The following is a 23770-nucleotide window of genomic DNA, read 5'->3' on the forward strand; positions in this document are numbered from 1 at the left end:
CTGCCTGCTCCAATGCCTCACCACTCCTTCAGTAAAGAAGTTTTTCCTAATATCCAATCTAAACTTCCCCCGGCACAACTTGAGGCCATTTCATTTTCAGGCTAGTGATAAAAGGTGGGTAGAAGGGTGGTGTGGAACTTTAGATGAGAATCAAAGGTCCAAAAAGAAAAGGATGGATTTGATACAAGAAGTAGTTACTATTGCAAAAAGTGGAATATTTTTATTTAAGCTAAAGTACAGTTACATTTCATGTAAGTAATTGTGCTCTTCGAAAGCTGGACAGAATGTCCCTCTGAAAGCATATTTTCTTTTAGTCGGTATTTTTTCCAGACACTGTCTTGTGTGAAGTATGGTATGTGCTGAGCTGATGTCTCTTCTGTAATCACTGCTGTTTGGAGTTTTCTTCCTGCCTTAAATCCAAGGTCAGGCAGCGCTGGAGCCAACTCCAAATTAGCAAGAGTTTTGACTGTTGTGAAGTTTCATAATAACATTAAAATTAGACCTTGAAAAGTAATAGAATATGCTTGAGATTTCTGGTAAATATATTCTGTTAATTAGCATTTGTCTTTTTGCACACAATTGATGGAGATGACTGCCTCGTGTTGTGCAGGCCTGATAAAAGATGCTTGCTTACCAAAACTCCAAAACAAGTCTTAGAGAGTTTTATTTGCTGGCATATTCAGTATCATTAGCACAAACAATACGGTAAAAAGAAAAAAACAAAATCAGTAAAACAAAAATCAAATCCTTCCTTTTATAAATACTAATGGCTGAATTGCATCATGTTAGATGCAGACCACCATCGGTTTCCATCTAATTCCTTTATCACCAGAACAACCGGCACTTCAAATCAGCAGTAGCGGCAGCTGACCACACAGCAATTACCGCGTATTCTGCCTGAGTCAGCATGGGGGTAAACATTAAACAACTTGTTTTCTTCAAATGAGAAGTGAAATATTCTCGTATGTCTGCATTTGGTACCAAAAGTGCAATGCAAAAAAGTCCCCCTTCCCTCACTCAGCCTCATCTGACAACAGATTAACCAGGAGCAGTAAGTGGCTGCTAAAAACAGCTTTACCTAAATAGAGACTCAGAGTTCCTGTTCCTTGTGTGTGTAAGTGGCAGCTGAGCAGGTAACTAAGGAAACTCCCTAAAAAATAACACCTTGCCAAATTACCTGCAGCCTAACTCCAGGGTGTAAGATGCAGGATTTCCACATACCACTGCTGCTCCTGAGCACCCAGCTCTCCGTACATGGCAGTGCTCACTTCCACTCCTTTACCACAAGCGTGTCAGCTGCCTCCTCCTCAGCCCTTCCTTGCCATGTGCAAGGATCTCCTGCCTCCCACCCTAGGCTCTCCCTGGGCATCCCCATTCCCTCTCCACCCTCCACTCTGTGAAGCCTTCTATGCCAGGTGTCCAACAAAAATACACCTCAAATCTGACTGTGGTTTTCATTCCCACCTCATTCCTTAGAGTGCGCTCCTGGTGATAACTCACTCACCCTGTTATTTCCCTCATCTCTAACCTTCCCTCTCCTTTTATTCTGAGTAATTGTTTTTAAAACTGCATTGAGAGAATGAACAGACATAATGCCTGGCACTGTATTTTTCCAGTATCACTTCATTTCTCCACCTCCTTGACTGTTCATCCAAAACATTCAGTAACATCTTCTTGCTCAAAAGCTTTTTTCTGTAAGATGTAAAACACTCAAAATCACAAGCTTAGTCAACAAGTGGAACTCAAGAAAACGACTACACAAAGCTGTCAAATGCTTATTTGCGAATTACTTTATTAAAAATAAAATTACACGGAAGCAAAGTCTGAAGTCATTTTTAGAAATAAAGACATTCTCAGCATTCAGAAATAATTATACATTTATATAAACAAACATTTTTCCAGTAAGGCAATTGAGGTGCTTCCTCTGCTTAAAAAGGGAAGGGGAAGGATACATTGACAAATACAGACCAAATCTGCTACAACTCTACTTACAGTTTACCAGAGATGGCAACATATTTTTAATACCACAAAAATTATGTTGCTTTTATGCTATTGTTTAGCTACTTTCATGGCATCCTGTGAAAATTTCAGTACGTCTGGAATGCACGAAAGGCATCAATACTGTCCTTTCCAACAGTGTCCTGCGTTCTAACAGATACTGACATGGTTGCACCTTCACATCACTATTTTTAGCTTGTCACACTATGCAGCGTTTGATTATAGGTATAACCAAAACCCACATTTCAAAATACTGTTTGTAGAAGGACAATTCTTGAAGGATATTTTTCAAAAGTGACATTTTAAACTAAACCCAGCAGCCAAAATGAGCACAAATATGTACAATCTCACACACTAGGGAATTGCATGAATTGTGTCTTCTTTGGACTCTGTAAAATAAAACATACTAAAGTGCTTTTCAAATGTGTCCTCATTCATTAAAAGGACAAGTATTATATATAAAGTGATCAGTTGCACACCAACATCATTATGTTGCTTAAATAGGCATTTCAACAGAAAGATAAACATTATCAACACTTAATTTTAGCTTTGCAATTAAGCATATATTAACAAGATTTTCCAGAGAAAAATCCCAACTGTAAAGAAGCTATTTATTCATTGGAAAAAGAGAAAGTTAAAGAAATAAGTGCTTATTACTGCAATAATGTCAGCTTTTAGTGCAAGTCTACCAGCACTGGTACAAAATTCAACTTGTTAATATGCTATGGGCTTTTCAAAAAGTTCAGACACAGAAAAAAAAGTAACATGAGCATAGGCTAACCTATTAAGTCAAAAGTTAGCCTATATAAGAATTGGAAGATCTCTCACAAACAATGGGGTATCTGACCAACCAAATAGGTCATTCAGAAATTAAGCCACTCTGTTGTTCAAAACAACTAACAGAAGACATTAATTTAAATCCAAATTAACGATCTTAGAGTCTTTGCTAGGCACTACCTGGCTTTTAGAAGTTAAAAAGTGACAAAACTAGAGATTAATTTAAAGATGAAGAGTAGACTCTTCTTTTGCAATTTAGGTTTAGTTTCTGCTATGGAATACCTAATTCTACTTTACAGTCAATTTCACATTCCACTCTTGTGAGCTTGACATTAGAAAGCCAGTGTTTCCTTAGAAGAGTACATACGCACTTATTATATCTGATGTGAAATTCTGCTAGATCAAAAGACGTATAAAGAGATTTAAGGATGATTAAGAACAATTATTTAAAAGTTAATTGTTACATGTCCTCCAAAAGAGCACTTTAAACGTCCTTCAAATAAGAGACAAGATTGAGCGCCCCCTTCTGGAACACCTAATTTTGCACGTGAAGAAAGTAAGGTACTGATACACTGATATTATATGAATTAGAGATCTTTTAACACCATATGGAAGGTACTAGATAGAATGCCTTCATACGCAAACCTCAGTTTTGTCAGATTCCTCATGTTCCATGCCTAAATGTCTAAGACCTACACCTGCAGTGTCCTATTCGTGAAGGCTCCAGTTCCCAAAGCCAAACAGGTTGTGGCAGTACCAGCTACAGTGCCTATAAGTTAAAGACCCGAGTGCAAGCCCGAACTTCAGGATTGTGCATGTAGAGTCTTCCCTGATGAACAGGCTGTTGGTTCCACCTAGACTGCAGCCATAAAACAAGATGCCACTGCTATCATGGGGAAAACAGCAAATGTGAAGTGGCAGCACAGATGTCATCTTCAGTATCTGCTTAGTAGCAGAGAGAACAGATTTCTGCTGTTTCTTGTTAGAGAAATCTTCTCTCATTTATATTCTGAGATAAAATATCTGCATCCAGACACTGCACACTGCTTTTATGTTAAGAACATGGTAATATTCAAGGATTTACTTGGCTTCCAAGCCTGGATTTTTAAAAGCTGATGCCTGCTTGTTTATAACAAGCTCTGATAGTCAAGATTGTTTGGATCCAGGAATTCAGACTGATTCGATCCAATCTACACCTGTGATTCAGTTGCAAGAAAGAATCCTCCAAGGTTACAAGAAGTGTAATTCAGTCATTTCCGAAAAGTATTTGTCATTTTTTAAGCTCAGTTATAATGTTGCTTTAACATAGAAAATGCTAATACTCTTCCATTCATTAATCCTTTTTGTATTAGGCGATGTCCTTCACTCATCTGGCAAATTAAATGTTTATGTACTGCTTTTACCAAAATAACAATTACTATTTGCTAAAGCATTAACAGATGGTTTGGACCATTCTCCCATAACTAATATTTGACAAACTGATAGTAATAGCTTATAACAGAGGAGTTAAGAACATCAAGTTTTAATATCAAATTGCAAACTAGGCTGTCAGTCCATTTGTGGAATGTAACAGCTGACACAAAAATAAAAATGTCTTTCCAGAAGTGCACATGGATCATTCTCACTGACTATGAAAGTCTGTGCAGTTGGTGTTTTTCTGGAAAGAAAGTAGCAAAATAAGATGGAAACAAAACAAAGCTGGATTTTAAAAGCAAAGTATTTCTTTGTTTAATCGTTTTTGACATTATATCATTTCTTCAAAGCTATTATATTGAATGGACACGGAGCTAAAGTTAAACCAAACCTTCCTTCCATAGATGGCTTTGCAGCATTTTCAGGATACAAAAAGGTAAAACTTTGCATTAGACTTACAAAAATTAGGAATAGCTCCATTTTTGCCAGCTGCTCTCCCATGCACACACGTTTACCTAAAGAACAGTTAGAAAAGACAAATATATTACTGTTTGTATACTGCTGATCCATTTGTTATCACACATGCAATTCCCATGCTAGCACAGTCCAAACACAGAAAGGCTCAAGCTACTATCAAGCTATGAACTCTGAAGCTTTGGTCTCCCATATTTGAGTCTAAGCCTTGCTCAGCTATACTGCTTCGTATTAACAGCATTTACATCAGCAATGTATATTATTTTTAATTATTAAATTTAAAACAACAATTTACAATACAGCAAAAGTTTTGTCGAAGAACAAGTCAACATTTCTCATTTCTGTTTGACAATTGGAGCTTTCAGGAATACAACCCATTTTGCAAGCCAAGAACCGTAATAATAGAACAAGCTCTGTAGTTGGTCCTGCGTGCAACTTTCACATCTCACACCTCCAAGGCCCTACACTTGAAACACCAACCCCACCCCCATCAGCTGCTGGCTGCATGTGGATATCTTACCCATTCCAAAAGGAATGAATGACTCTTTCTTAATTAGCTGGCCATTTTCATCCAGAAATCTCAATGGTTGAAATTCATCTGGTTTCTCCCAAACGTTAGGATCTCTGTGTACTGACCACAAGTTGGGCACGATCACACTGCCTTTCGGAATAGTATATCCCTGCAGCACTTTAAACAAAAGCACAGAGACAAATGATCTGACAAGTTGCTAGAAGTAAACGTAAGAGACTTTTACTTATTAAAGAGATGACTAGAAGGTGTCATAAAATGATACAGATCCCTAGCTGTGGGCTGCAAATGAAGCGGGAGCTTAAGGCAAAGGTGATCTCTCCTAGACTGCCTGGATCAGAATCACACAGGTCAGAGTAGTTGGAAAGACATCGAGTTACACTAACAGCTGCCAGTAGGGAGAAGGCCGCAGCAATCATTAGAAATACATTTGAGCTTTCATCACAAAACGGTTTTGAAGTGACTAGCTTAATTTCAGCTTTTTGCACTTCACTGTCCTGCAAGCCAAAACATTTAAAAAAGCAGATCAGCTCAGTACTAGGTTTGAAAGCCAAGTATTGCTACCTCCACTCACTTCAGCCAGTGTCCAGCTATGTTTATGAAAACATGGAGCCAACAAGATGACTTGGAAAACGATATTCTTTATTGTTTTCTGTAGATGCAAAGCTCAACAGCACAAACCTTTCAAGGTTCAATTTGATGCTTTCAGACCTCTGCGTCAGATGGCCAAAACCAACTCTGCTATTTCAGGTACAAAGGTGGAGTCCCAACTGCCAGCTACCACTAAGCACATCAGTCAACACAAGCTGACCCGCAGAAAAGAAATGGCTCTAAATTAGAAAACTTCTGGATGTTCGGTCAGACATGCTGCTTAAATAGAGGGGTATCTCAAGCCCACCTACTGTCTCTAAGTGGCATTTTACATACTTGGATTACATGTCTAATACATAAACAAGGTCTTTGCAGATTCTCACTAGATACCCCACCAGACTTTCACCCACAAAAGAAATGCTGTATTAACAAATCTCTAATAACGCTTACCAGCAGTTTCTGAGGCCATTCGAGGAATAGAAAGGGGAACAACTGCAGTCATCCTCTGCACTTCCAAAATGGTGGCTTCTGTGAAGGGCATTTGAGCCTTGTGGGTAAGAGAGGGAACTTTGTCACGTCCTAGAACTGCTTCAATTTCTGCATGAACCTTCTCTGTTCAAAAGGAGTGAGAAAAATAAAAAGAAAAGATGCACAATATGCAAGAAGACATCATCTCAATTTCATTTGCCCGTGCTTCATTGTTTACATAGATTTGTCAAAAATGACTACATGACACATGATCCCTAGCTGAAGTAACTATGCCATCATAAGCCTTAAGAACAGAGTTGGTTAAGAACAAAACAACCAAATGCAATCTTAACAACTGTCAAGAGTAAAGCTATTGAGATGACAGACATTGCTAGCACTTCTGTATTGGAAAAGTACCAGAAAAGTTCTGCTCCATTTCTAAAAGTATTCATAACCTTAGTTTAAAAGTTTAACTACACAGTACTTTGAATGGTGAAAACATCAAGCTTCTGGCCTGCGTTCGAATAAAAAAAAAGAGGAGAGAGACTGCATGCAGTGCATGCCTGAGCCGACCCCTGTCCCTGGAGAGATACAGTTCTCAAAAATGGCAAAGGTGGTGCAGAGATGGGAAAGTTTTTCATGCAGTTGCTTTAGATACTTTATTCTGGAGCAGGAATTCTGATGCTCTTATTACAAGCACTGACGCCATTTAACTTGCTCTTGCTGTTTCCTACTTCCTATTCACAAAACTCAAATTCACCTACTCCTCAGTTCCCCCGACAGGGAGCAGCAGATGCTACTTCCCTCACACAGCCCTTCTGCAAAGGAAAATCTCCCCTCTCACTCATGTGAGGCATAAAGTGTCAAAATATTTGTTTGCCCCTTCCTTCTCAGTAAAGGCTCAGCATAAAAGTAATTCTCTTCATAGATGTTCCCAAGATGCGAGATATGCTTCACCCATGTACAACATAATATGCCTGTTCTTCCAGGTAACCTGGAATCAGGCTACAAAGCAAAACAAAATCTTGAAAGAGGAGACCTCAAAATTAACCTTCAATCAAAAATAATTTAAGTCAGTTTTCATTTTTTACACTTGATGACCTAAATATTGCCTCTGCTATTGTCCTGCCAGCCTTTGCCAAGACCAAGAACTCAGGCTGCTGATGCTCTGAGTTTTTGTGCTTTTCTCTCCTTAGCACTGATTCAGGAGTAAATAAAAGCTCAAAGCTAAAAGTTTCTCTGTTTCCACAGAAGCATTCAGCAATACCATACTAACTGTCTTCAATGAACACTTGCTGCCACCTGCTGGGTTTGCTAGGAGACAAGTTCCCAAATGAGGAGCGCAGTAAAAAATACCTCAACAGCAAGAGATTTGATAAGAGTGTGGCTCTCAAGAACCTGCTATGAGCCTACACTACAGCCCTCTATTCTGGTATGCACATCGACAGTAATTTAAATGAGTAAAGTTTTCAATATAACAGAAAAAAAATAATAATGAGACTGTCTCATACCAAACGTCACACCAGCATTTTATTCTGAACAACACTTCAGAGTTTGTAAAGACATGTGGAACTATACAGAAAGCAGCCAAACCGCCGCTCACATCATCAACTGCAAAAACAGAGACTTCAAGAGTTCTCTGCTAACAACATGTTGTTTGAACTGCTCCACTTTCATTTGTTTAAAAATCTCACAGATCTTCAGAAGTCAGTTGGACAGGCTGGAGAAACGGGCCTGTGAGAACATCATGAGGTTCAACAGGGCCAGGTGCAAGGTCCTACATATGGGTTGGGGCAATCCCCAATTTCAGTACAGGACAGGGGGTGATGTCATTGAGAGCTGACCTGTGGAGAAGAACTTGGGAGTGCTGGGTGATAAGAAGCTCAACACGAGCTGGCAGTGTTCGCTCGCAGCCCAGAAGGCCAACCGTATCCTGGGCTGCATCAGAAGAAGGGTGGCCAGCAGGTCAAGGGAGGTGATTCTGTCCCTCTATTCCTCTCTTGTGAGACCCCATCTGGAGTACTGTGTCCAGTTCTGAAATCCTAAACATAAGAAGGATATGGAACTGTTGGAACACTTCCAGAGGAGAGCTACAAAGATGATCTGAGGGCTGGAGCACCTTCCCTGTAAGGACAGGCTGAGAGCGTTGGCGTTGTTCAGCCTGGAGAAGAGAAGGCTCTGAGGAGACCTTATAGCGACCTTCCAATACCTTAAAGGAGCCTACAAGAAGGCTGGAGAGGGACTATTTCATAAAGGCTTGTGTTGATGGGACAAGGGGGAATAGGTACAAACTGGAGAAGGGCAGATTTAGACTAGACATTAGGAAAAATTTCTCCACCATGAGAGTGGTGAGACACTGGAACAGGCTGCCAAGGGAAGTTGTGGATGCCCCATCTCTGGAGGTGTTTAGGGCCAGATTGGATGGGAGCTTGAGCAGCCTGATGCAGGGGAATGTCCCGGCCCATAGCAGGGGGTTGGAACTAGATGATCTTTAAGGTCCCATCCAACCCAAACTATTCTATGACTCTATGATTCTATGATTCTAAATCAAGGACTATAATCAAGTCAGGGAGCAGACCAACCCAAATACTGCCCACTGCCTCCCTACAAGCAGACATGCACACACACGTGTACACCCACCCTTCTCATTTTTCATGTAAAAAGCTAAACTGTCTTCCACAGATTTCTTCATAATAGCCCTTAATTTGTCTTTCCAGAAAGCATCTGCAACATTTGCTACTGCTAAAAGTTATGCAATTCAGGTGTCTCAGCTAGGGGATAAGAGAAACAGATTATCAGGAAGCAAAAGAAACACCCAACCAAACATGACCCCCAGGCAATGAAGATACATAAGGAATGGGATACTAGAAGTAAGAAAATGACATCACTTAGTTTTAAGTGATACACTGTGGACCCCCAAGCTTATTTATATTGACAACAGCCAAGGCATAAGAAAAAGGGGAAATCGGAGGCAATAAAAATATAACAAGATCAGCAGAGAAAACTGACGTGCATATACATGCACAGTAGCAGGCAATCAGGAAAGGGGTTAAAAAAAGAAACAAACACAAAATTCTTCTAGATATCCTTTCTGTAATTTATAACATATCTAGTTCACGTAACTGCATATCAAGTTAAGCACACAGCCAGTAAAATCAGAAGAATAAGCCTACACAACAATTTTTTTTCCACATATGTCCTCAGTGGACTCTCTGCCGTATACTGAATCAATATCCTATTTCGCAATCTTTGCTCAACAATTTGGTTGATTTGTGCAATAAACTATGATCTTGACCTATTTAAATAGATTATTCCAGACAGATAGGTGCTGTAAACAAGTATCTATTTGCTTATTTGCAAAGCAGCTGCAGCACATGAAAACCTCAAAATCTCAAATACTTGCCAGAAGAATTCCAGGTTTATATTGTTCTTGGATAATTTGAGGTTTACCCTTCAGGTTAACAAGAAGTCTAGCAAAAGCAGTAGTCTCGTTAGGAAATGCTTCACTACTATAAACTAAGGTAGAATAACCTAAGTAGAATCCCTACGTCCTGCCAAGGTTTCCAGTCTCCATATAACTGACAATGTTCCCAGTGGAAATCATGTAGGACATTAGTAGAAGCTGCTAATAAATTAATAAATCAACTGCTTTATTTTTCTTAAACTCAACCTAAATCTAAAATTGCTGAATAGTACTAAAGAAAACGCTGGCTTTGCAACCAAATGTACTGCAACAAGACTCAGTATGGGAAAATATTTAGTCAAAATTAATGTTAAATTTTTGGTGATGGAAGTGTTTCCTAATAATTCCTGAAAACTAACTAATTTAATATAGTAACCTCTCCACCACCACTGGTATTTTTCATATCCACAAAAACTTTCAAGTAGTTTTCTAGAACTTTATCCCAAACAGTAACCAGATCATAGCACTGAATAATTTGGATTGCATGGAAGCTCTGGAGGTCATCTGATCTAAACCCTTACTCAAAACAAAGTCATCTTTCAAGGTGGATCTAACTCTGAGGGTAAATAAGCCTACACATGGTCATACCCCACCAAGTTCTGAATACTTCCAAAATTGGAGATTCTGTTAATTCTTGGCGCAACCTGTTGCACTCCTTGCTGTCTTTGTTGGGAATTTTTTTTCCTAGTCTCTGATCAGAATTTTCTTGTTGTAGACTGCCTCTACTGTCTCTCTTCCCTCCCCTGCACACCTCAGAGGAAGCTGCCTCCATTGTCTTGGCATCTTTTGATCAGGCAGTTGTAGACAGCATAAGGTCTCCTCTCAGTCACCTAACACTGAACAAGCCCAGCTCCTTCTGCTTCTCCTCTGGGGTCACGTGCTCCCTGTGTCTTTCTCCCCCACCTCCATCTTCATCAGCAACCCACCCAACTGCCATGACCATTCAAGGCAAGAGGCCTTCCTGTGACACTGACCAGCTGGCACCATGGGCTTCTGTAAGTCCAATTTCCTTAAGCTGACCCTAATTTGATCTTCCTCTACAGCAGGTGGTGCTTCACCTCCCCAGACTCTGCCGCTGGGCTCAAGAACCTCCCTCCTTATGGAGGCATAAAAGCAGATCTTACCACCACATATCTCACATAGCTTATATTTCAACTTTTCAAATTACCTGTATGCATGTGCTATTTGCACTCCAAACGACCTCTCTACTGTCCCTGTTTGCTTCTGTTTCAGAACATCCACCTGAAGCTTTAGAGTCTGGAATAAAGCACCCAGAATAAAAATAGTCTTACCTTGTACTTCTGGGTAGAGAGACATGTAGAGCAGGCACCACAGAATTGTGTTGGACGTAGTGTCTGTGCCTGCAATGAAGAGATCGCCAATGATAAAAAACAGGTAGTCGTCATTAAAACTGCTTTCCTTGTTATTCTTCTCTTCTTCTGCATGGATGAAGTACATATCAATGAAGTCCCTGGGATTTGCTGCATCCAGAGTTTCCCTGTGCTGTGCAATTATTTTCTTCAGAAAAGCAGTAATATCTAATTCTGTTTTCCGAAGTTCCCGGAAAGGCCCAAAGGGAAGGTAGTACAGCCAAGGGCAGATATTGACCAGCATCATATGGCTGCTCACACTTAGCTCTAGAGCACGGGCCATGTTCTTCAGCATTGTCTTGAACTCATCATCTTCATAGTCAAAACGCCTGCCAAAGGCCATGGAACAGATAACATTGGACACTGCATTGCGAATGATTGGAAAAGGATTAAATGGATCCTTTCCGTGCTTCAGCATTTCCTCCTTTACAAACTTGAGCTCTTCAATGATTTTAGGCTCTAAGCTGAGTCTTCCTACTCCAAAGTGACGCAGTGTTGAGAGGGAGAATTTCCTCTGTTGCTTCCAGACAGGGCCATACGGTGCAAAGATAACACCTGGAAGAGGAACAGGGAGTCTGAAACCCACATGCTCAATTTTCAAGAAGAAATAGTTAGACAGGCTGGCAACCCAAGAGCCAGAAGAAAGGGAAACAATATGTAGTAAATCTATCCCAAGCAGCAGGCTAGAAGGTAAAGGAAGAGCACTAGGTTCTTTACAATAGCATCAGGAAATCCTGGCCCTTGTTTTCCCAATCGGTGAATTGAATGTAACACCTACATCAGTAGTTTAATTAGTCTTCGCAAGACACCAATAGGCGGAGAAAAGTTACTGTAGATGCTTTATTACAAATGGTAATGATTTTGTAGGAACTGTTAGCTCTGTTAGCTATAGCCTTTTCTTCTCACTGCTCCAAGATACAAATTCCTTCAGCAAAGCAGAACAGAAGATATTAAAACACAAAAAGGTTCGCATTTCTTTGCCCCTTCGTGTTATAGAAACTTGTCAATACTGTTTGCATGTGTGCATACGTCTACGATAAGCAAGGTTCTTCCTTTACTATAATCAAAATACAGGATACGCATGTGGCAAAGACGGAAGGTGAAGACAGGTTTAGAGTCACTTGGCAAAAATCTACTTGATTTGCATCTCAACAGTTTTGATGCCTCTAGGCACATGTTCTTCATGCTTGTGTCATTGCAAAACAGCTACCATTAAATTTCTCAGCTGCAAATATAAATACTGCTCAGCTTACAAACAGAAACATCTCTTTTTTTGAATTAACAGACCACACCAGACATACTGAACTGCAACCGAATACACGACCTGCTGTTTCTAACATACTCCATGGTTAACCTGAGAAAATTTAAAGTCATCAAAACACGGGCTAGTTCTGCTTTCGTTCTTCTGGTAAAGTGATGCCCCACCTGTTTTTTTTATGGAAATAAAAAGTTGCTTTATACAAGCAACATCGACTCTTCTGCCAACCGCAAATCTTAATGTTAAATTTAAAAAGAAGACAGATGGCCATACGATAGTAGCAACAGAAAAATACACCATGTTTCAATACTAACAGTCCTCATGCCTGGGGGCAGCTATGGTGACCTTCCAGATAAAACCAGATGTAAAGCAACATAACATCCCTGCCACAGCACAGCACAGGCTGGCACAGTCCCTGTACTTGGCCACAGCACGCTCAGGACAACTGCCTCCTTGACACTTGCGACTCCTCTGGAACATCCACCCACAGAAGCTGCTAACTGCCCTGGCTACTCTTCTGTCAACATGTTGATGAACAGTCTAGTGAAGATGCAAAACCCAAGAAACACACAAAATTCACAGCGTTCAAGAGAAAAGAAATCTGCCACGAGCCTGAACACGCAGTTTTACAGCACCACTAAAACTGATCTCATGTTTAACTGCTCCTCCCCTTTTCTCCCCCAGTCCCTCCTGAATGTACCATACCTAAAAATATTCATGCACTCTAACACCTACAGGCCAGTAAGATCTGTCTCAGATCAGTATCATTAAACCAATATCAATAACCATTTTTTTTTATCCTTTAAACCAACAATAGCAATGGTACTTGACTGCTTTTTAATAAACAAGATCCCTCAACTTTTCTCTTATCTTCACAGGGGTATTCCTGCTACAGCAAAAAACAGAAGATAAAAAGTTTCAGGCACATAACCAAGTGACTTCCCTGGCCTCAAAAAAAAAAAAAAAAAAAAAAAGTTTCACAACACGGTAAGGACATTAACAAGCCTCCCTGGGCTACGCCTCCTAAACTGAAAAACATGGAGATCTGTAACAGAGCTAAGCATAAAGAAATTCTAACTGAGATACTGCCTTCAAGTGTTTAAACGTCCCATGCCCTTTTTTTTTTTGGCAAAAGCTAGTAAACTCTCCTTTGACCTATTCGAAGAAACCCCAAATATGCTCAGTAAGTTTTGACAAGCAGAATAAGATACCTGCAAACATCTCAGGAACAGGAGCTTGCGTGCAGGTAAGCTCCACAGAAGCCTGCTCTCACTATGGTTACCTTGGCAAGAAGTGGGGATGCAAACAATTATTTCATACGGCTGCCAAAGCATTCAAGATTTCTTCTCCTGATACAATTAAAACCAGAGAGGCCCTAGGCGACCTGCTAGCTGTTCCTTACATCCCTGCATAAATGCCATTCTCTCTCCTGTACGCAGAGGTAACAGTATCAGGCATTCTGGCCCCAGTGTCACGAACGGCAGGCGCAGTGGAGCTCACAGGGATGCTGTGTTCTCTGAAGGGCAGGGCACGTTTCTCTCTGCACGCTTTCTGACAAACAAAAAGCAAGTGGATGGCTCATTCCAGCACAGAATCACAGAATTACCTGAGTTGGAAGGGACCCATAAGGATCATTGAGTCCAACATTGATATCCCTGCACAGGACAATCCCAAAATCTACGCCATATGCCAGAGTACATTGTACAAATGCTTCTTGAGTATCATTAGGCTTGGTGCCACGACTACCTCCCTGGGGAGCCTGTTCCAGTGCTCCACCACCCCAGCTCCCGGGGTGCTGAAACAGACATTTCTGAGGTATTTACGATAAAATATATGATGTGAGACAGGCTATAAAATATGGTGTGAAGCGTGCTATAGGGTTGCATGGGCTAGTCAATCTGATTAGTGTAGAAATGCCAGAAGCCAGACGTACCAGGCTCGCTGGGTGAGCGGGACCCTGACTAAGCAGGACCCTTGACCCGGCAGGATCCCCAGCTTGGAGGAACCCTTGACTGGACAGGACCGCCTGACCAAGTGGGACGCCTGAACAAGCAGGACCTTTGACCTGGTGGAACCCTTAACCAAGCAGGACCCTTGGCCAGATGGGACACTCAACCTGGAGGAACCCTTGACCAAGCAGGACCCTTTGACCAGGTGGGACTCCTTGACTGGACACGACCCCCGACCCAGTAGGACCCTTGACCAGACAACGACCCCCGACCCAGTAGGACCCTTGACCAGACACGACCCCCGACCCAGTAGGACCCTTGACCAGGTGGGATCCCTGACCTGGATGGATCCTTGACCAGGCAGTAACCTTGCTCAAGTGGGACCTCCAACAAGGCAGGGACCCCCCCATTGACCAAGTTGGGACCCTTGACTGGCTGCAACTCCTGACCTGGTGTGAGTCCCAGCCTGGAGGGACCCCTGACTGGAGAGGACCCCTTAACCAGGTAGGACTCTCAACCAGGCAGGGAGCTCTTGATGAAGTGGGACCTTTGACTGGACATGATCCCCAAACCAGTGGGACCCTTGACCTGATGGGATCCCCAACCTGGAGGGACCCTTGACTATGCAGGACCCCTGACCTGGAAGGATCCTTGACCAGGTGGGACCCTTTACTGGGCGGGAGCCGTTGACTGGGTGGGATCCTTGACTGAGCAGGACCCCTGACTGGATGAGACCCTTGACTGGATGCAACCTCTGCCCCCGTGGGATCCCCGACCTAGTGGGACCCTTGACTGGATGGGATGCCTGACCTGGAGAGAACCTTGACTGGATGGGACCCACAACCAGGCAGGGACCCCTGACCTGGTGAGACCCTTGACTGGATGGGATCCCCTGATGGGACCGGACCCCTGACCAGGTGTGACCCTTGATCGCACAGGACTCTTCACTGAATGGGATACCTTGACTGAGTGGGACTCCTGACCAGGCATCAACCCTAACGTGGTGGGATCCTTGACTAGAGGGGACCTCCTGAGCAAGAGGGACCCCCTCAACTAAGCCAGGACCCTTTACTAGGCAGGACCCCCAACTGGGCTGGATCCCTTGACTAGATGTGACCCCCAACCAGGTGAGATTCTAGACTGGATGGGACCCCTTGACCAAGCAGGGATCCCTGATCTGGTGAGGTCCTAGACCTGATGGGACCCCCAGTCTGGTGGCCTTGTTAAACCTCATGCCATTGGTCTCAGCCCAGCGGTGGAGCCTGTTCAGACCCCTTTGCAGAGCCTCCCGACCCTCCAACAGCTCCACGCTTTCTCCCGGTGGGTCCTCTAGATCGAGCAGCACCCCCGCCCTGGTGGAAGCCCCGAGCAGGCGGGACCCTCGGCCGGCGGGATGCCCGCCCTCACCCGCCCCCCGGCTCCGCTCACCCTTGCCGCGGGTGATGATGAGGACGATGGGGACGGCGGGGCGGTCGCTAAACGCCTCCGCCTTCTGCACCAGCGCCTCCCGCACGGCCGCGAAGGTGTTGAGGACGATGAGGGGGCGGCTGCCCACGAAGAGCCGGAACACGGCGCCGTAGGCGCGGCCGAGCCCGGCCAGGAGGACGTGCGGGGAGGCGGCGGGGCGCGCCCAGCGCCGCAGCAGCGGCGGCGGCAGCAGCGCGAACGCCAGGTTGCCGAGCAGCGGCCACGGCGCGGGGCCCGGGGGCAGCCCCGGCGGCAGCGCAGCCCGGCCCCGCAGCAGCAGCCAGCGGCAGCACAGCCCGCACAGCGCCGCCAGCAGCGCCGCCACCCCGCCCGGGCACCACCAGGCGGCCGCCGCCATCCCGCCCGGGGAAGATGGCGGGGGGGGCGGGGCGGGAAAAGAGCGCCCGGGGGCAGCTCCCGCCGGGCGGCGGGAAGGGAGCTGGAACAGCGTCCCGTGCCAGCCCCGTGCCGGGGACAGGGACGCCTCCCGCTAGACCAGGCTGCCCCAGGCCTCACCCAACCTGCCCTTGGACACCTCTAGGGATGGGGCAGCCACAGCTTCCCTGGGCAACCCGCGCCAGGGCCTCATCGCCCTCATCCTGAAGAAATTCTTCCTCATCTCTGGTCTAAATTGGCCTCTCTTCAGTTTATACCCATCGCCCCAGTCCTATCACCACAAGCCTTTGTGAACAGTCCCTCCCCAGCTTTCCTGCAGCCCCGTCAGGTACTGAAAGGTCGCTATAAGGTCTCCTCAGAGCCTTCTCCAGGCTGAACAACCTCAACTCAGCCTGTCCTCATGGGGAAGGTGCTCCAGCCCTCTGATCATCTAATAGCCCTCCTCGGGAGCTGTTCCAACACTTACATATCCTTCTTAGGTTATGAATCCCAGAACTGGACACACTACTCCAGATGATGGCTCACAAGAGAGGAATAGAGGGGCAGAATCATCCTCTCTCTGCCAGCCCTCCTGTCCACACTTCTTTGATGCAGCCCAGGATACGTTTGGCATTCTGGGCTGCAAGTCCACATTGGTGGCTCACATCAAGCTTCTCATCAACCAGCACCATCCCTGCAGGCCAGCTCTCAATCACATCATCCCCCAGCCTGTACTGAAATTGGGGATTGCCCCAACCCACGTGTAGGACCTTGCACATGGCCTTGTTGAACCTCATGAGGTTCTCACAGCCCCACTTCTCCAGCCTGTCCAGGGCCCTCTGGATGACATCCTGTCCTTCTGGTGTGATAACTGCACCACTCAGCTTGGTGTCATCTGCAAACTTGCTAAGGGTGCACTCAATCTCACTGTCTATATCAATGCAAATATTAAACAGCACTGGTCCCAGTACAGACCCCTAATGGACCCCACTTGTCACACATCTCCCATCTGGATATTGAGCTGTTGACCAAGGACTAACCTAAAACAGGGTCCAGCTCTAGGTTAAGTTAAATGCTTGGCAGATGCAGGTCAGCACTGAGAAGGAAGGTGGATTTAGTCCTCATCCTTCTCCATAAAACAAACTAACAAACAAAACAACAAATGAAACCAAAACCAAACCAAACTGAAAACAAATACCACCCCCCCATCCCATACCACAATAAAACCCTTCCCCAAAGCCTGACCGGTTTTCAGGGTAACCTCCCCCTCCCTGTGAAATACACCTTGATGCACCTCCTGCAGCTGATCAACAACCTAAAATTTAATCTCCACAAAGGTAATTAAGATGTTGAAAAATGGGACTTCCAAACCATTTGCTGCAGCATCATGGATTTCAGTAAACACGTTCAATTCTCCCTCACAAAAAGGGAAAAGAAAACACAAACATGCAAAACAGAAGCACAACACCTTAAAAGTGACCCCCAAGAAACAAAAAGGCAAATAAAAAATGGTGCTTATCCATACAAAAAACACAACACACTTTTTGTAAATAGTTGAATGTTCAGCAACAATAGTGACAAGTGGCTTCTAAAATAGCAGCTGGACTATATTAAAAAGGTTTTATTGCAGTTATACAGAAGTTACAGGAATTTCAGAAACACATAGAGCTTGAAGTGGTCAAGGTCAACTTTCCTTCAAGCAATTAAGGCAAATGGATGCAATCTCTCTTTAATCTAATATAAACAGCAAATGGATATTTTACTAGCCATGGATGAAACTGATGAAACAAAGTAGAAAAACTAATATCACGGATTTAAATTGGCAGAACAGAATGCACTTCTCTTTGTCCGCATTTAGCAGAAATTCAGTGGTTAATTACAATGTACACCAATAAAATGCATCTATTAGAAAAATACAGATAAACAGGTGAAAATTTAGCTGAACTAGAAACATTTTAAAGCTGAGCCAAGTAAAGTTTAATTTCTGCAATCCGAAAATAACCAGCTATACTATTCAGTACAGCTGAAGCATTACCTTTTTTTCCCATTTTCTTTATAGAAGAGTAATCTAGCCTCACTTCCTTCCCAGTCTAGTTGAGGATAAATTCTCTCCTTGCCTCAATATGCAGCTGGAAGATTGTATTCAGGGGCACATGGCCAATTCTATGTTGCCCAGACATTAAACTTTATGTTAATTTTGATAAAAATGAAACTACTTTCATAGTTTTAAGTGAATTTACTGATCAAATTTAAGCTTCACACTGAAGTGTCATTAAATGGATGTTGCTACAGAAATATAACAGAAGTTGGTAAAACATTAAAGTAACATTTTTTCCAATTAAAATTTGAATCAAATTGCCCCTTTTTAAAGCATAAAATTAGCAGCAAAATAAAACCAAGCACTTGAATATTCTGCATACCCCAAATAAATACATATGCAAGTTTTAGCAATGTGATGCTTTTCCTTGACATCATTCCTCCTCTCCCCTAATATCAGTTTAATAAAAATCACCCCCATTTAATTCTGCACTTATGGAAAACCTATACCTCAAACTGTTTCACCCCAAACTGAGTAATCAAAGCATTTAGTGACTCTACTTTTAACAGGCAGAAACCCCTCCATTTACTAAGCAAACAAAAACTCCATAAGTCTGTAATTAAAATGAGGGTTTTAAAAGAGCATCTTTCAAAGTAACTTACTTAAAGATAACAAAGTTAGAGTTAAGGCCCAAACCCTGGAAGTTTAATTAACACAGTGAACTCTCAAAAGCAACATAATATTCCATTCTCAAACTATCTTGGCCTTTGAATCCTATCAACACTTTTTGACCAGTTATTCAATACAGCTGTTGAGTTAGCACCCATTCCCTTCAAGTATGGGCTGTGTTTTTATGTGCTTTATTTCAACTTGGAGGCACCTTTTTATTTCCACAGGCACTTTATTCACAAGAACACTCTCCTTGCCAAAAGAATATTGAAAATACTTGAGAGCTCCGGGTTAGACTAGTGCACTGACAAATGCGTTTCTGTGACTCACAGCAGATGCTAATGGTAAAAATCTGTTCTTAGTCAAGCACGCATCACATGCTCACGAAGGTCTTGGTTTTGTAGGGCATTTAAGCACACAGCCATTTATCCCAATAGCTCTGTAAATATTGCACTTTTTTAGTAAATTAAAAAAAGACAAGCCATTTTTCCTGAAGCATCTAGTAATTAAAAGATAGGGAAGTTATATTTCAGTGGGGCTTAGAACTGTCTACCTTTGGCTCTTCCAAGCATCCTACTATTAAAGCAAGTGCTGAGAGAAGTAGCAAGACACAACACAGACTACTGTCTTCACTCAACAAAAGCAGGGCTGGCACAGTGTTTTTCATCATAGATGGTGGGTTTGTTTCTGCTTTAAACAAAGTTACTCTAGACCTGGAATATTCTTTCCACAGACAGAGAAATTCCATAAAATAGATGTTAGAGAAGCTTGTTTATTTCTTGAAGTACTAGGAAGAAATGATGCAAAAGAACTTATTCTAGTATATGAATAACAGCGGTTTAGTGACCAAAACATCAGTGTGTGTGCAGTGCTGTATGTGCACCCTGGTCACTCACTGTGTACCTGGACATGGCACCTGCTCTGCACGTTAACCTGTCTGTATCAATTAAGAACATCATTCTTATTTCAGAGCAGACTGTTAGTATTTCCAAACGTGTTACAGGCAGACACTTTTACAACTGCAAGTTGAGAAGTGGCCTTTAACAAGAACTAAAGGCTTTGTATTCTCCACGGAGAGAAAGTGTAGGTATTGCTGCCCAAAGATGCCTCATGAAATGACTCTGAAGTGCTTTGTTGCATTAAATGCAACAAAATCATGACCAAAGGAGGGGGGAAGCAACACTGTCTTCTGCAACAGAAGGCACTAAACAGTTTTTCATCTTAAGAAGAGATTGCTCATGAAGCTTTAAAACTAAGCTAGAAAGTCACTGTGCTGTTCTGCAAATTTAACAATCCTAGTTTAAAGATCTCTCATGTGAGGGCTTTTTGTGTCCTACTATAGAATTGCCTCTGTTATGGTTAATGGTCACGTTCTTTCACAAGTTAGTTTTTCAGAAGTTTCAGCAAGATGGATTTACACTGCATAACCCATGTTCTCCTAATAGCTTTGTTCATTTTACATCCCTTCTGTCTCCAAGGCTTTGAAAATGATGATGTCAGAGGTTCTTTTTTTTTTAAAAAAAAAATATTGGCCTATCCTAAGCATCTATGAAAAATTCATGTTTTGTGTAGTCTAGACCCATACACACTCCTAATGTATTCCTGCATTAAAAATACTTACTACAGTATTCAGCTGTTCATCTATAGAACAGAGTTAGAAAAGGGTCACTTTTATATAAAAAGCATTTGGAACAGCCTTAAAGTGTAGAGAAATTCTCCTTTATTGAAAAGGTGTCACAACAGCTTTCCTGAATGTTCACAGTTAAGAACACCGGCTTTTGATAATTAAGAGATCATTAGCACCATAAGTGGACATAGGGTTTTGATTTTTTTTAAAGATGTGTGTGGTCATGTAAGTAGCCCAGCAAAGTATTGCATTGCAAAGTACTACACAGGCTAACCATAAAAAATTCCAACTTCTGTGTGCTAAGTAAACCACATAGGACAATTTCTTTAACATATTTTTACCAAATTCATGGTCAACAGTGCAAGTGATCATGACAGATAGCACCTTTGGAGATATAAGCTACAAGATGCTGACATTATTGCTTTTTAAAGTACAGCTAGTGCAAATATTTTTTTTTTCTCCACAGTGAACATGGATTGCAACATCTTACAAATCACAAATCTAGTATCTCATGGGACAAAGCAAACCAAAATACTGAGTTGTCATTCACTTAACCCAAACAGCTGACATGCTAGAAAGTACCATCCTCAAAGTTTTGCAACATAGAGACCAACTCCTTCTAACCATGAACAATTTCAGTAAAAATGAGGGCCAGCTTGCAAACATTAGTAGAAACTACAGCACAAGAGGTCTAAGTATTACAGTGTCATTTGTTATTGTGGCGCTATGCCATACAGCATTTGCAGAACTGGACCCTAATGCTATATATAAAGGCCATAAATTAGATCTTTTTAACACAAATATTCCAGCATTCCTATATCATCATCTAGGGTTCCACAAGAGTCAACAGCTTTTCTCACCTAGTTTTTCCAGTTTGGATACATAGCTCCAATTCATGTACAGAGCTATGGATTCAACCTAGGAGAAATTGTGCAAGAAAACTTCTCAGCTGATGCGGATGTTGCAGTTAAGAGTGATGCCCTGTAATGTTTTTACAGAAATCTAAATTTAGAGTTCTCCTCAGTCACATACAAGGCACAAGAAATACAGCAGAAACCTTATTTCCTCTTTTACTTTCAGGTTCCTTGGTGGGACCCTGACCTCACAAACCACCCAGAAACTGTTTTTCTCATCTTGTACGTGCTCTCCTCAATCAGGAAAATAAACACAAACAAGCACACTAAACATTTAAAGAGTGAAGACTGATTCCTGAGATAAGGAGTATGTCCTAGGATGTTAGATTTTGTACTTGAAAACTATTTCAAGTTTCAAAATGGGCAAAGATACGTCTGATGAGAACACCTTTTGGCTTTAGCGTTAGTCTTGGAGCATTCTCAAATGTAAACCCTTGCTCTCCTGTATTGAGCCATTTAGAAAAGGCAGTTAAATTAAGACCAGAGCCCAAAGCAGCTGAGGCTGAAGTGTAATCAGCATTTTGAGTGGCAAGCTATGAAAAAAGTGGAATGCAAAACCAGTTTTTACAGAAGCAAAGCACCAATAACAAGTTACTCAAAATGGAAGAGGGGTTTGAGTTTAGCAGTACTTTTAAGGTCCATCTACAAACACTTCATCAGTAAAGGTAAAAGTATGCAGGGAAACAAATTGCCTCAATATTCTCAGTGTTTCTGCCATCTCTAAAAAAGAACAATAATTTATAAAGTAAACTGGACCCATTCACTTTAAATGCAACTCACATACTTTAACTAACACCAGGTTATATACTCTGTTGAATTACAACACAGCTCTCCGATGACTAGCTTTACAGTGGTCTACTTCAGTCCTTTTCATCATTTTCTGGTTTCTAAGTTATTTTCCCTACACTTTTTAGCTCTTGCTACCTTTGGTACTGTGCCCTCAGCTGGAAAGGGATTCAAAATGACAAGCAAAGATGGCTCTCAGCCTGTATATGTACAACCTACTTTATTTTCCAAGAGAAGCCTCTGTGTGGTGCCAACTGGTTAAGATGCCTTTACTTCAGACTGGTTTCTGACCACTTAATTAAAAAAAAAATGTCACCTTCAAGCACACTTCACCCATTTGTGAAAATTAACCTCAATTGGCACAAAGGAGATTCTTCTGTAATAATGCTACAGTTTGACAAATGCTAACCTCCCAAAGACCTTATTAAACCAAAAGCAAATACAAGAGTAGACACTAATATAGGCAAGGCTTAAAAAAGAAGCACTTCTCTACTACTAGAAACCCACACACAGAGGCACTGTATACAATGGATCCACATTTTTCCACTGACATTTACCAGAGCTAAACCCAGTTATGACTAACCACACAAATGAAGAACAAAAACGCTCACTCATCTAGGGGAAGGACTAGGCCAACCAATACAATGTGAAAAAGAGTCTGCCTTAAATACAACAGTATAAATACAGCATTGTTTTTTTAACTGTACTATGGCTAAGGCTTCCCATAGGATGCAGCCAATACAATTTTAATTAAAAAAAATCACTATGTACTTCTTCCAGCAAGAGCCATTTTGCCCTCTCCTCCTACCTGGTTTGCATTGTTATGTTAAAGGTTAGTCCACAGCAAAGAGGCACAGAACACAAACTTCTCAGGGTATTTGCTAACCTAGTTCCTTAGGAATTAAAATATTTTAATTGAAAATGTCAAATCTTCCCAAGCTTTTAAGCACTAACTACTGTTGCTACATCTTAAAGCATCCTTCAGGCATTTAATTTGTTAGAAAATATTATCTACTGAAATAACAGATAAGTTCAGAAGTAGAACTTTTTCCTACACTTCCTTCTTGTTTGAGAATGTATTTGTGACTGTTTGGGGAAACAGCTTATGAAAGTTTGCTAATCATATTTAAATACTTTAAGATCTCCAAGCTTCTATTTTTGTATTGTTTATATTCTAAGTTACAGGTGATAACCAGCTCAGTCCACAGCACAAGACGCATCTGAACTGTAGAATGAAGTCGTTCATACTGCCTGTTTCTTTTTTTTTTTTGGAAGCACTATTACACTTGAACAATTTAATTCTACATTACTTAAAAGTGAGGTGTAGTTGTAGCTCAATTTTATGTAAAAAAGCAATAAGTGATCACCATCTACCTCAATGTTTTCATCTTCTTTTGTTTTTCTTGTAAATACCACAACTGTTTGTCTTCACTCCCAGTTTCCCAGTACATTTTTTTTTTTTTTTATGATGCTTCCCAGTATCATAAAAGTGGCATATGAATGCTAACTTACAAGCCAAGTTACTTCAGATACTAGTGATGGGAGAAAGCCACAGTTTGAACAGATTCTGATTTAAGATACAGATAATTAGATTATAGCAAACC

General features: G+C 41.9%; 2 protein-coding genes across 3 annotated transcripts in view; both read right to left on the reverse strand.

The window, feature by feature from the left end:
• RPL34 (ribosomal protein L34) overlaps positions 1-23770 on the reverse strand; it is a 353120-nt gene that overhangs the window by 293505 nt on the left and 35845 nt on the right. The window contains exon 1 of one of the 2 annotated variants that reach the window (XM_069855549.1): positions 15859-15868. The exons of the other annotated variant lie outside the window; for it this stretch is intronic. The gene's annotated coding sequence lies outside the window, so the exon portion shown is untranslated. Of the gene's footprint in view, positions 1-15858; positions 15869-23770 lie in introns of those variants that run through there. 2 annotated transcript variants of the gene reach the window in all.
• CYP2U1 (cytochrome P450 family 2 subfamily U member 1) lies at positions 1776-16115 on the reverse strand. Its single transcript, XM_069854937.1, has 5 exons — positions 15719-16115; positions 11006-11638; positions 6233-6394; positions 5183-5350; positions 1776-4703 (listed from the first exon to the last, which is right to left on the reverse strand). Exons 1-5 carry the CDS (start codon positions 16113-16115, stop codon positions 4525-4527), a joined length of 1539 nt encoding a protein of 512 aa, XP_069711038.1. The 3' UTR covers positions 1776-4524.

Source organism: Phaenicophaeus curvirostris, chromosome 4 (genome assembly GCF_032191515.1).
Source record: "Phaenicophaeus curvirostris isolate KB17595 chromosome 4, BPBGC_Pcur_1.0, whole genome shotgun sequence".
In the NCBI taxonomy this organism is placed as follows: Eukaryota; Metazoa; Chordata; class Aves; order Cuculiformes; family Cuculidae; genus Phaenicophaeus; species Phaenicophaeus curvirostris.